Source organism: Oncorhynchus masou, unplaced genomic scaffold, assembly GCF_036934945.1.
Source record: "Oncorhynchus masou masou isolate Uvic2021 unplaced genomic scaffold, UVic_Omas_1.1 unplaced_scaffold_841, whole genome shotgun sequence".
In the NCBI taxonomy this organism is placed as follows: Eukaryota; Metazoa; Chordata; class Actinopteri; order Salmoniformes; family Salmonidae; genus Oncorhynchus; species Oncorhynchus masou.
In genome coordinates, this window is record NW_027014875.1 from 126,733 (window position 1) to 139,542 (window position 12,810).

The 12,810-nt window shown below is 48.4% G+C and overlaps 1 protein-coding gene across 3 annotated transcripts in view; it reads left to right on the forward strand.

The window, feature by feature from the left end:
• Positions 1-12,810, forward strand: part of LOC135537777 (serine/threonine-protein kinase TBK1-like) — a 59,942-nt gene that overhangs the window by 14,128 nt on the left and 33,004 nt on the right. For all 3 annotated transcript variants that reach the window (XM_064963790.1, XM_064963791.1, XM_064963792.1), the window contains 5 exons: positions 561-721; positions 5,751-5,861; positions 6,326-6,505; positions 8,773-8,969; positions 11,175-11,233. In XM_064963790.1, coding sequence (XP_064819862.1) covers positions 561-721; positions 5,751-5,861; positions 6,326-6,505; positions 8,773-8,969; positions 11,175-11,233 — 708 coding nt within the window. The remainder of the gene's footprint in view (positions 1-560; positions 722-5,750; positions 5,862-6,325; positions 6,506-8,772; positions 8,970-11,174; positions 11,234-12,810) is intronic.

Below are 12,810 nucleotides of genomic sequence, written 5' to 3' on the forward strand. Positions count from 1 at the left end.
TCTCTCTGTGTGTGTGTCTCTCTCTGTGTGTGTCTCTCTCTCTGTGTGTGTCTCTCTCTCTGTGTGTGTCTCTCTCTCTGTGTCTCTCTCTCTGTGTCGCTCTGTGTGTGTCGCTCTCTCTGTGTCTCTCTCTCTGTGTCGCTCTGTGTGTGTCGCTCTGTGTGTGTCGCTCTGTGTGTGTCGCTCTGTGTGTGTCGCTCTGTGTGTGTCGCTCTGTGTGTGTCGCTCTGTGTGTGTCGCTCTGTGTGTGTCGCTCTGTGTGTGTCTCTCTGTGTGTGTCTCTCTGTGTGTCTCTCTCTCTGTGTGTGTCTCTCTCTGTGTGTCTCTCTGTGTGTCTCTCTCTCTGTGTGTCTCTCTCTCTGTGTGTTTCTCTCTGTGTCTCGCTCTGTGTGTGTCTCGCTCTGTGTGTGTCTCGCTCTGTGTGTGTCTCTCTCCGTGTGTCTCTCTCCGTGTGTCTCTCTCCGTGTGTCTCTCTCCGTGTGTCTCTCTCTGTGTGTCTCTCTGTGTGTGTGTGTCTCTCTCTGTGTGTCTCTCTGTGTCTCTCTGTGTGTCTCCAACAGCACCCTGACATGTATGAGCGTGCAGTGCTGAGGAAAGAGCACCAGAAGAAGTATGGTGCGACGGTTGACCTGTGGAGCATCGGAGTCACCTTCTTCCACGCTGCCACCGGATCACTCCCCTTCAGACCCTTCGAAGGACCACGCAGGAACAAGGAAGTCATGTAAGAACGGCATCCTGGTGGTCTAGTGGTCTAAGAACGGCATCCTGGTGGTCTAGAGGTCTAAGAACGGCATCCTGGTGGTCTAGGGTGGTCTAGTGGTCTAAGAACAACATCCTGGTGAACTAGGGTGGTCTAGAGGTCTAAGAACAACATCCTGGTGGTCTAGAGGTCTAAGAACGGCATCCTGGTGGTCTAGAGGTCTAAGAACGGCATCCTGGTGGTCTAGAGGTCTAAGAACAACATCCTGGTGAACTAGGGTGGTCTAGAGGTCTAAGAACAACATCCTGGTGAACTAGGGTGGTCTAGTGGTCTAAGAACAACATCCTGGTGAACTAGGGTGGTCTAGTGGTCTAAGAACAACATCCTGGTGAACTAGGGTGGTCTAGTGGTCTAAGAACAACATCCTGGTGAACTAGGGTGGTCTAGTGGTCTAAGAACAACATCCTGGTGAACTAGGGTGGTCTAGAGGTCTAAGAACAACATCCTGGTGGTCTAGAGGTCTAAGAACGGCATCCTGGTGGTCTAGGGGTCTAAGAACGGCATCCTGGTGGTCTAGAGGTCTAAGAACGGCATCCTGGTGGTCTAGTGGTCTAAGAACGGCATCCTGGTGGTCTAGAGGTCTAAGAACGGCATCCTGGTGGTCTAGAGGTCTAAGAACGGCATCCCGGTGGTCTAGGGTGGTCTAGAGGTCTAAGAACTATATCCTGGTGGTCTAGAGGTCTAAGAACGGCATCCTGGTGGTCTAGGTGTCTAAGAACGGCATCCTGGTGGTCTAGGGTGGTCTAGAGGTCTAAGAACGGCATCCTGGGGGTCTAGTGGTCTAAGAACGGCATCCTGGGGGTCTAGAGGTCTAAGAACAGCATCCTGGTGGTCTAGAGGTCTAAGAACGGCATCCTGGTGGTCTAGAGGTCTAAGAACGGCATCCCGGTGGTCTAGGGTGGTCTAGAGGTCTAAGAACGGCATCCTGGTGGTCTAGTGGTCTAAGAACAACATCCTGGTGAACTAGGGTGGTCTAGAGGTCTAAGAACAACATCCTGGTGAACTAGGGTGGACTAGAGGTCTAAGAACTATATCCTGGTGGTCTAGACGTCTAAGAACTATATCTTGATGACCTAGGGTGGTCTAAGAACAACGTCCTGGTGACATAGGGTGGTCTAAGAACTACATCCTGTTGACATCGGGTGGTCTAGTGGTCTAAGAACTATATCCTGGTGACCTAGGGTGGTCCTGGTGAAGTAGGTTGGTCTAAGAAATATATCCTGTTGACCTAGGGTGGTCTAAGAACTACATCCTGGTGAAGTAGGTTGGTCTAAGAAATATATCCTGTTGACCTAGGGTGGTCTAAGAACTATTTCCTGGTGACCTAGGGTGGTCTAGTGGTCTAAGAACTACGTCCTGGTGACCTAGGGTGGTGTAAGAACTAAGTATTCAGACCCTTTGCTGTGATTGAGCTCAGGTAAATCCTGTTTCCATTGATCATCCTTGAGATGTTTTTTTAACTTTATTGGAGTCCCACTGTGGTAAATTCAACTGATTTGGAAAGGCACACACCTGTCTATATAAGGTCCCACAGTTGACAGTGGATGTCAGAGCAAAAACCAAGCGATGAGGTCGAAGGGATTGTCCATAGAGCTCTGAGACAGGATTGTGTCGAGACACAGATCTGGGGAAGGGTACCAAAAAATGTCCACAGCATTGAAGGTCCCCAAGAACACAGTGGCCTCCATCATTCTTAAATGGAAGATGTTTGGAACCACCAAGACTCTTCCTAGAGCTGGCCGCCCTGCCAAACTGAGCAATCGGGGGAGAAGAGCCTTGGTCAGGGAGGTGACTGAGAACCCAATGGTCACTCTGACAGAGCTCCAGAGTTCCTCTGTGGCAATTGGAGAACCTTCCAGAAGGACAAGCATCTCTGAAGTACACCACCAATCAGGCCTTTATGGTAGAGTGGCCAGATGGAAGCCAGTTTGCCAAAAGGCACCTAAAGGACTCAGACCATGAGAAACGAGGTTCTCTGGTCTGATGAAACCAAGATTGAACTCTTTAGCCTGAATGCCAGGCGTCACATCTGGAGGAAACCTGGCTCTATCCCTTCGGTGAAGCATGGTGGTGGCAGCATCATGCTATGGGGGTGTTTTTCAGCGGCAGGGACTGGGACACTAGTCAGGAACTAGGGAGAGATGAACGGAGCAAAGTACAGAGAGATCCTTGATGAAAACCTGCTCCAGAAAGCTCAGGACCTCAGACTGAGGCGAAGGTTCACCTTCCAACAGGACAACGGCCCTAAACACACAGCCAAGACAACGCAGGACTGGCTTCGGGACAAGTCTCTGAATGTCCTTGAGTGGCCCAGCCAGAGCCCAGACTTGAACCCGATCGAACATCTCTGGAGAGACCTGACAGAGCTTGAGAGGAACTGCAGAGAAGAATGGGAGAAACTCCCCAAATACAGGTGTGCCAAGCTTGTAGCGTCAGACCCAAGAAGACTCGAGGCTGTAATCACTACCAAAGGTGCTTCAACAAAGTACTGAGTAAAGGGTCTGAATACTTACAACAAAAACAAAAAACCTGTGTTTGCTTTGTCATTATGAGCTATTGTGATGTCATTATGAGCTATTGTGATGTCATTATGGCATATTGTGTGTAGATTGAAGAGGGGGAAAAAAACAATTTAATCCATTTTAGAATTCAGGCTGTAACGTAACAAAATGTGGAAGAAGTCAAGAGGTCGGAATAGTAACAGGCCCGTGTCCTGTTTCAGGACCTGTCTCTTTCCTCTGGGCCCGTGTCCTGTTTCAGGACCTGTCTCTTTCCCCTGGGCCCGTGTCCTGTTTCAGGACCTGTCTCTTTCCTCTGGGCCCGTGTCCTGTTTCAGGACCTGTCTCTTTCCTCTGGGCCCGTGTCCTGTTTCAGGACCTGTCTCTTTCCCCTGGGCCCGTGTCCTGTTTCAGGACCTGTCTCTTTCCCCTGGGCCCGTGTCCTGTTTCAGGACCTGTCTCTTTCCTCTGGGCCCGTGTCCTGTTTCAGGACCTGTCTCTTTCTTCTGGGCCCGTGTCCTGCTTCAGGACCTGTCTCTTTCCTCTGGGCCCGTGTCCTGTTTCAGGACCTGTCTCTTTCCTCTGGGCCCGTGTCCTGCTTCAGGACCTGTCTCTTTCCTCTGGGCCCGTGTCCTGTTTCAGGACCTGTCTCTTTCCTCTGGGCCCGTGTCCTGCTTCAGGACCTGTCTCTTTCCTCGTGGCCCGTGTCCTGTTTCAGGACCTGTCTCTTTCCTCTGGGCCCGTGTCCTGTTTCAGGACCTGTCTCTTTCCTCGTGGCCCGTGTCCTGTTTCGGGACCTGTCTCTTTCCTCTGGGCCCGTGTCCTGTTTCAGGACCTGTCTCTTTCCTCGTGGCCCGTGTCCTGTTTCGGGACCTGTCTCTTTCCTCTGGGCCCGTGTCCTGTTTCAGGACCTGTCTCTTTCCTCTGGGCCCGTGTCCTGTTTCAGGACCTGTCTCTTTCCTCTGGGCCCGTGTCCTGTTTCAGGACCTGTCTCTTTCCTCTGGGCCCGTGTCCTGTTTCAGGACCTGTCTCTTTCCTCTGGGCCCGTGTCCTGTTTCAGGACCTGTCTCTTTCCTCTGGGCCCGTGTCCTGTTTCAGGACCTGTCTCTTTCCTCTGGGCCCGTGTCCTGTTTCAGGACCTGTCTCTTTCCTCTGGGCCCGTGTCCTGTTTCAGGACCTGTCTCTTTCCTCTGGGCCCGTGTCCTGTTTCAGGACCTGTCTCTTTCCCCTGGGCCCGTGTCCTGTTTCAGGACCTGTCTCTTTCCCCTGGGCCCGTGTCCTGTTTCAGGACCTGTCTCTTTCCCCTGGGCCCGTGTCCTGTTTCAGGACCTGTCTCTTTCCTCTGGGCCCGTGTCCTGTTTCAGGACCTGTCTCTTTCCCCTGGGCCGTGTCCTGTTTCAGGACCTGTCTCTTTCCCCTGGGCCCGTGTCCTGTTTCAGGACCTGTCTCTTTCCCCTGGGCCCGTGTCCTGTTTCGGGACCTGTCTCTTTCCCCTGGGCCCGTGTCCTGTTTCGGGACCTGTCTCTTTCCCCTGGGCCCGTGTCCTGTTTCGGGACCTGTCTCTTTCCCCTGGGCCCGTGTCCTGTTTCAGGACCTGTCTCTTTCCTCTGGGCCCGTGTCCTGTTTCAGGACCTGTCTCTTTCCTCTGGGCCCGTGTCCTGTTTCAGGACCTGTCTCTTTCCTCTGGGCCCGTGTCCTGTTTCAGGACCTGTCTCTTTCCTCTGGGCCCGTGTCCTGTTTCAGGACCTGTCTCTTTCCTCTGGGCCCGTGTCCTGTTTCAGGACCTGTCTCTTTCCTCTGGGCCCGTGTCCTGTTTCAGGACCTGTCTCTTTCCTCTGGGCCCGTGTCCTGTTTCAGGACCTGTCTCTTTCCTCTGGGCCCGTGTCCTGTTTCAGGACCTGTCTCTTTCCCCTGGGCCCGTGTCCTGTTTCAGGACCTGTCTCTTTCCCCTGGGCCCGTGTCCTGTTTCAGGACCTGTCTCTTTCCCCTGGGCCCGTGTCCTGTTTCAGGACCTGTCTCTTTCCTCTGGGCCCGTGTCCTGTTTCAGGACCTGTCTCTTTCCCCTGGGCCGTGTCCTGTTTCAGGACCTGTCTCTTTCCCCTGGGCCCGTGTCCTGTTTCAGGACCTGTCTCTTTCCCCTGGGCCCGTGTCCTGTTTCGGGACCTGTCTCTTTCCCCTGGGCCCGTGTCCTGTTTCGGGACCTGTCTCTTTCCCCTGGGCCCGTGTCCTGTTTCGGGACCTGTCTCTTTCCCCTGGGCCGTGTCCTGTTTCAGGACCTGTCTCTTTCCTCTGGGCCCGTGTCCTGTTTCAGGACCTGTCTCTTTCCTCTGGGCCCGTGTCCTGTCCAATAAAGCACAAATAGGAGAGGAGTGGCTCCTTGAAGTCCGTTGGACAGGTGGATAGGTGTGACAGTATCTATAAAAGGAGATGAGATGTTTGTCTCGGTGACTGAAGGTTTTGTATAGTGACGTTGTTGTCCTGTCTCCCATCAGGTATAAAATCATCACAGAGAAGCCGTCAGGAACCGTCTCTGGGCAGCAGAAGTTTGAGAACGGAAAGATTGAGTGGAGCACAGAGATGCCTGTCTCCTGCAACCTGTCCAAGTACGTACTTTAGTCTACCCCCTGACCTCTACCCCCTGACCTCTACCCCTGTCTACTGCAGCTCCTCCAAGTAGGTCCTCTGGTCCATTAAAACTAGTAAATTACCTGACCTCTAATCACCTGACCTCTAACCCCCTGACCTCTCTCTCCTCCATGGGCCTCCAGAGCTTGCTGACCCCAGTCCTAGCCAACATCTTGGAGGCTGACCTTTAACATCTGACCTCTCTCTCTCCTCCAGGGGCCTCCAGAGCTTGCTGACCCCAGTCCTAGCCAACATCTTGGAGGCTGACCTCTGACCTCTCTCTCCTCCAGGGGCCTCCAGAGCTTGCTGACCCCAGTCCTAGCCAACATCTTGGAGGCTGACCTCTGACCTCTCTCTCTCCTCCAGGGGCCTCCAGAGCTTGCTGACCCCAGTCCTAGCCAACATCTTGGAGGCTGACCTCTGACCTCTCTCTCCTCTCCAGGGGCCTCCAGAGCTTGCTGACCCCAGTCCTAGCCAACATCTTGGAGGCTGACCAGGAGAAGTGTTGGGGCTTTGACCAGTTCTTTGCTGAGACCAGTGATATCCTGCATCGTACCGTGGTGTTGGTCTTCAGTCTACAGCAGGCTACTCTCCACTACATCTACATCCACCAGTACAATACGTGAGTCTCCACTACATCTACATCCACCAGTACAATACGTGAGTCTCCACTACATCTACATCCACCAGTACAATACGTGAGTCTCCACTACATCTACATCCACCAGTACAATACGTGAGTCTCTACTACATCCACCAGTACAATACGTGAGTCTTCTCTACATCCACCAGTACAATACGTGAGTCTCCACTACATCTACATCCACCAGTACAATACGTGAGTCTCTACTACATCCACCAGTACAATACGTGAGTCTCCACTACATCTACATCCACCAGTACAATACGTGAGTCTCTACTACATCTACATCCACCAGTACAATACGTGAGTCTCTACTACATCTACCAGTACAATATGTGAGTCTCCACTACATCTACATCCACCAGTACAATACGTGAGTCTCTACTACATCCACCAGTACAATATGTGAGTCTCTACTACATCTACATCCACCAGTACAATATGTGAGTCTCCACTACATCCACCAGTACAATACGTGAGTCTCTACTACATCTACATCCACCAGTACAATACGTGAGTCTCCACTACATCCACCAGTACAATATGTGAGTCTCTACTACATCTACATCCACCAGTACAATACGTGAGTCTCCACTACATCCACCAGTACAATACGTGAGTCTCTACTACATCTACATCCACCAGTACAATACGTGAGTCTCTACTACATCTACATCCACCAGTACAATACGTGAGTCTCTACTACATCCACCAGTACAATACGTGAGTCTCTACTACATCCACCAGTACAATACGTGAGTCTCTACTACATCCACCAGTACAATACGTGAGTCTCTACTACATCCACCAGTACAATACGTTACAGCCTTATTCTAAAATGTATACAAGTTTTTCACCTCATCAATCTACACACAATACCCCATAATGACATCACAATACCCCATAATGACATCACAATACCCCATAATGACAAAGCAAAAATGTGTTTTTAGTTATTTAGCACATTCCAGAAAGACAACCATCTCTGCAGCACTCCACCAATCAGGTCTTTGTGGTAGAGTGGCCCGACGGAAGCCACTCCTCAGTAAGAGGCACATGACAGCCCGCTTGGAGTTTACCAAAAGGCACCTAAAGACTCTCAGACCAGGAGAAACCAGATTCTCTGGTGTGATAAAACCAAGATTATACTCTTGGCCTGAATGCCAAACGTCACGTCTGGAGGAAACCTGGCAGCATCCCTACGGTAAAGCATGGTGGTGGCAGCATCATCCCTACAGTGAAGCATGGTGGTGCCGGGCACCATCCCTACGGTAAAGCATGGTGGTGGCAGCATCATCCCTACAGTGAAGCATGGTGGTGGCAGCATCATCCCTACAGTGAAGCATGGTGGTGGCAGCATCATCCCTACAGTGAAGCATGGTGGTGCCGGGCACCATCCCTACGGTAAAGCATGGTGGTGGCAGCATCATCCCTACAGTGAAGCATGGTGGCGGCAGCATCATCCCTACAGTGAAGCATGGTGGCGGCAGCATCATCCCTACAGTGAAGCATGGTGGCGGCAGCATCATGCCTACAGTGAAGCATGGTGGCGGCAGCATCATGCCTACAGTGAAGCATGGTGGCGGCAGCATCATCCCTACAGTGAAGCATGGTGGCGGCAGCATCATCCCTACAGTGAAGCATGGTGGCGGCAGCATCATCCCTACAGTGAAGCATGGTGGTGTCAGCATCATCCCTACAGTGAAGCATGGTGGTGGCAGCATCATGCTGTGGGATGTTTTTCAGCGGCAGGGACTGGCGTAGCAAAGTACAGAGATCCTCGATGAAAACCTGCTCCAGAGCACTCAGTACCTCAGACTGGGGCGAAGGTTCACCGTCCAACAGGACAACCACCCTAATTACACATCCAAGACAACGCTGGAGTGGCTTCGGGACAAGTCTTTGAATGTCCTTGATTGGCCCAGCCAGAGCCCGTACTTGAACCCAATCAAACATCTCTGGAGAGACCTGAAAATAGCTGTGCAGCGACGCTCCCCACCCAACCTGACAGAGTCTGACAGTATCTGCAGAGAAGAATGGGAGAACCTTCCCAAATACAGGTGTGCCAAACTTTAGGGTCACCGTTGATAATGACAGACTGGTTGTGATCCTTCTCTCCGAGGATGTCGGACAGGACAAATAGGACCAAAAAAGCCCACTGACCATACACACAGAATGATTACTTTTCTCTGTTAACTGCTCCGAGAGATTGAGGCTGACCCTTAACCTCTGACCTCTCTCCCCAGGGCGACTCTCTTCCAGGAGCTGTTGTCTCGTCGGTGCAGTATCCCGGTCCACAACCAGGAGCTCCTGTACGAAGGGCGACGCCTACAGCTTGAGCCCAACCGCCAAGCCCAGACCTTCCCGCGGACCTCCAGAGACAACCCCATCATGCTGCTCAGCAGAGAGTCCGTAGCGACAGTGGGGCTCATCTTCGAGGACCGTAAGAGTCTTTATTATTAGCATCGATGTGGAAATGGGATTTACACTGAACACAAATACAGACAACATGTGAAGTGTTGGTCCCGTGTTTTCATCAGCTGAAATTAAAGATCCCGGAAATGTTCCGTACGCACAGAAAGATGATTTCTCTCACGTTTTGGGCACGAATTTGTTTACATCCCCGTTACGTAGCATTTCTCCTTTGACAAGATAATTGACCTGACTGCAGATCGGGGTGGTAATCGACGTCGTTGGGAAAATGCCTTCGATGTCCACGCTGGAGAAGCTCTTCACGGACGAATCCCGGTTTCAACTGTCCCGGGGCAGACGGCGTTGTGAACAGAGTGCCCCGTGATGGGCAGGCATAAGCTCTGAACAACCAACACAATTACATTTTATGGATGGCAATTTGAATGCACAGAGATACCGTGACGACATTTGGCGCCTTCACCTCGTGTTCCAGCATGATAATGCACGTCTCAAGGATCTGTACACAATTCCAGGAAGCTGAAAATGTCCCAGTTCTTCCATGACCTGCATACTCATTAAACATGTCACCCCATTGAGCATGTTTGGGATGCTCTGGATCGACGTGTACGACAGCGTGTTCCAGTCCCCGCCAATATCCAGTAACTTCACACAGCCATTGAAGAGGAGTGGGACAACATTCCACAGGCCACAATCAACAATATCCAGCAACGTCTATCTCTCTGTTAACCTCAGTCTCTATCTCTCTGTTAACCTCAGTCTCTATCTGTCTGTTATCTCAGTCTCTATCTGTCTGTTATCTCAGTCTCTATCTGTCTGTTATCTCAGTCTCTCTCTGTCTGTTATCTCAGTCTCTCTCTGTCTGTTATCTCAGTCTCTATCTGTCTGTTATCTCAGTCTCTATCTGTCTGTTAACCTCAGTCTCTATCTGTCTGTTATATCAGTCTCTATCTGTCTGTTATCTCAGTCTCTATCTGTCTATTAACCTCAGTCTCTATCTGTCTGTTATCTCAGTCTATATCTGTCTGTTATCTCAGTCTCTATCTGTCTGTTATCTCAGTCTCTATCTGTCTGTTATCTCAGTCTCTATCTGTCTGTTATCTCAGTCTCTATCTGTCTGTTATCTCAGTCTCTATCTGTCTGTTATCTCAGTCTCTATCTGTCTGTTATCTCAGTCTCTATCTGTCTGTTATCTCAGTCTCTATCTGTCTGTTAACCTCAGTCTCTATCTGTCTGTTATCTCAGTCTCTATCTGTCTGTTATCTCAGTCTCTATCTGTCTGTTATCTCAGTCTCTATCTGTCTGTTATCCTCAGTCTCTGTCTGTCTGTTAACCTCAGTCTCTATCTGTCTGTTATCTCAGTCTCTATCTGTGTTATCTCAGTCTCTATATGTCTTATCTCAGTCTCTATCTGTCTGTTATCTCAGTCTCTATCTGTCTGTTATCTCAGTCTCTATCTGTCTGTTATCTCAGTCTCTATCTGTCTGTTATCTCAGTCTCTATCTGTCTGTTATCTCAGTCTCTATCTGTCTGTTAACCTCAGTCTCTATCTGTCTGTTAACCTCAGTCTCTATCTCTCTGTTAACCTCAGTCTCTATCTGTCTGTTAACCTCAGTCTCTATCTGTCTGTTATCTCAGTCTCTATCTGTCTGTTATCTCAGTCTCTATCTGTCTGTTAACCTCAGTCTCTATCTGTCTGTTATCTCAGTCTCTATCTGTTATCTCAGTCTCTATCTGTCTGTTATCTCAGTCTCTCTCTGTCTGTTATCTCAGTCTCTCTCTGCCTGTTATCTCAGTCTCTCTCTGCCTGTTAACCTCCTTCTCTATCTGTCTGTTAACCTCCTTCTCTATCTGTCTGTTAACCTCCTTCTCTATCTGTCTGTTAACCTCCTTCTCTATCTGCCTGTTATCTCAGTCTCTCTCTGTCTGTTATCTCAGTCTCTCTCTGTCTGTTATCTCAGTCTCTCTCTGCCTGTTATCTCAGTCTCTCTCTGCCTGTTATCTCAGTCTCTATCTGTCTGTTATCTCAGTCTCTATCTGTCTGTTATCTCAGTCTCTATCTGTCTGTTATCTGTCTCTCTCTGCCTGTTATCTCAGTCTCTCTCTGCCTGTTATCTCAGTCTCTATCTGCCTGTTAACCTCCTTCTCTATCTGCCTGTTAACCTCCTTCTCTATCTGTCTCTGTTGTTAATCTTAGTCTCTCTATTGATCTCCACAGCGAGTCCTCCTAAAGTCCAGCCTCGCTACGATCTGGACCTGGATGCCAGCTATGCCAAGGTAACTATATATTATGCTATATGTTATGCCAGCTATGCCAAGGTAACTATATATTATGATATATGTTATGCCAGCTATGCCAAGGTAACTATATATTATGCTATATGTTATGCCAGCTATGCCAAGGTAACTATATATTATGCTATATGTTATGCCAGCTATGCCAAGGTAACTATATATTATGCTATATGTTATGCCAGCTATGCCAAGGTAACTATATATTATGCCAGCTATGCCAAGGTAACTATGTTATGCCAGCTATGCCAAGGTAACTATATATTATGCTATATGTTATGCCAGCTATGCCAAGGTAACTATATATTATGCCAGCTATGCCAATGTAACTATATATTATGCCAGCTATGCCAAGGTAACTATATATTATGCTATATGTTATGCCAGCTATGCCAAGGTAACTATATATTATGCTATATGTTATGCCAGCTATGCCAAGGTAACTATATATTATGCCAGCTATGCCAAGGTAACTATGTTATGCCAGCTATGCCAAGGTAACTATATATTATGCTATATGTTATGCCAGCTATGCCAAGGTAACTATATATTATGCCAGCTATGCCAATGTAACTATATATTATGCCAGCTATGCCAAGGTAACTATATATTATGCTATATGTTATGCCAGCTATGCCAAGGTAACTATATGTTATGCCAGCTATGCCAAGGTAACTATATATTATACTATATGTTATGCCAGCTATGCCAAGGTAACTATATATTATGCTATATGTTATGCCAGCTATGCCAAGGTAACTATATATTATGCCAGCTATGCCAAGGTAACTATATGTTATGCCAGCTATGCCAAGGTAACTATATATAATGCTATATGTTATGCCAGCTATGCCAAGGTAACTATATATTATGCTATATGTTATGCCAGCTATGCCAAGGTAACTATATATTATGCTATATGTTATGCCAGCTATGCCAAGGTAACTATATATTATGCTATATGTTATGCCAGCTATGCCAAGGTAACTATATATTATGCTATATGTTATGCCAGCTATGCCAAGGTAACTATATATTATGCTATATGTTATGCCAGCTATGCCAAGGTAACTATATATTATGCTATATGTTATGCCAGCTATGCCAAGGTAACTATATATTATGCTATATGTTATGCCAGCTATGCCAATGTAACTATATATTATGCCAGCTATGCCAAGGTAACTATATATTATGCCAGCTATGCCAAGGTAACTATATATTATGCTATATATTATGCCAGCTATGCCAAGGTAACTATATATTATGTTATATATTATGCCAGCTATGCCAAGGTAACTATATGTTATGCTATATGTTATGCCAGCTATGCCAATGTAACTATATATTATGCCAGCTATGCCAATGTAACTATATATTATGCCAGCTATGCCAAGGTAACTATATATTATGCCAGCTATGCCAAGGTAACTATATATTATGCTATATATTATGCCAGCTATGCCAAGGTAACTATATGTTATGCTATATATTATGCCAGCTATGCCAAGGTAACTATATATTATGCTATATGTTATGCCAGCTATGCCAAGGTAACTATA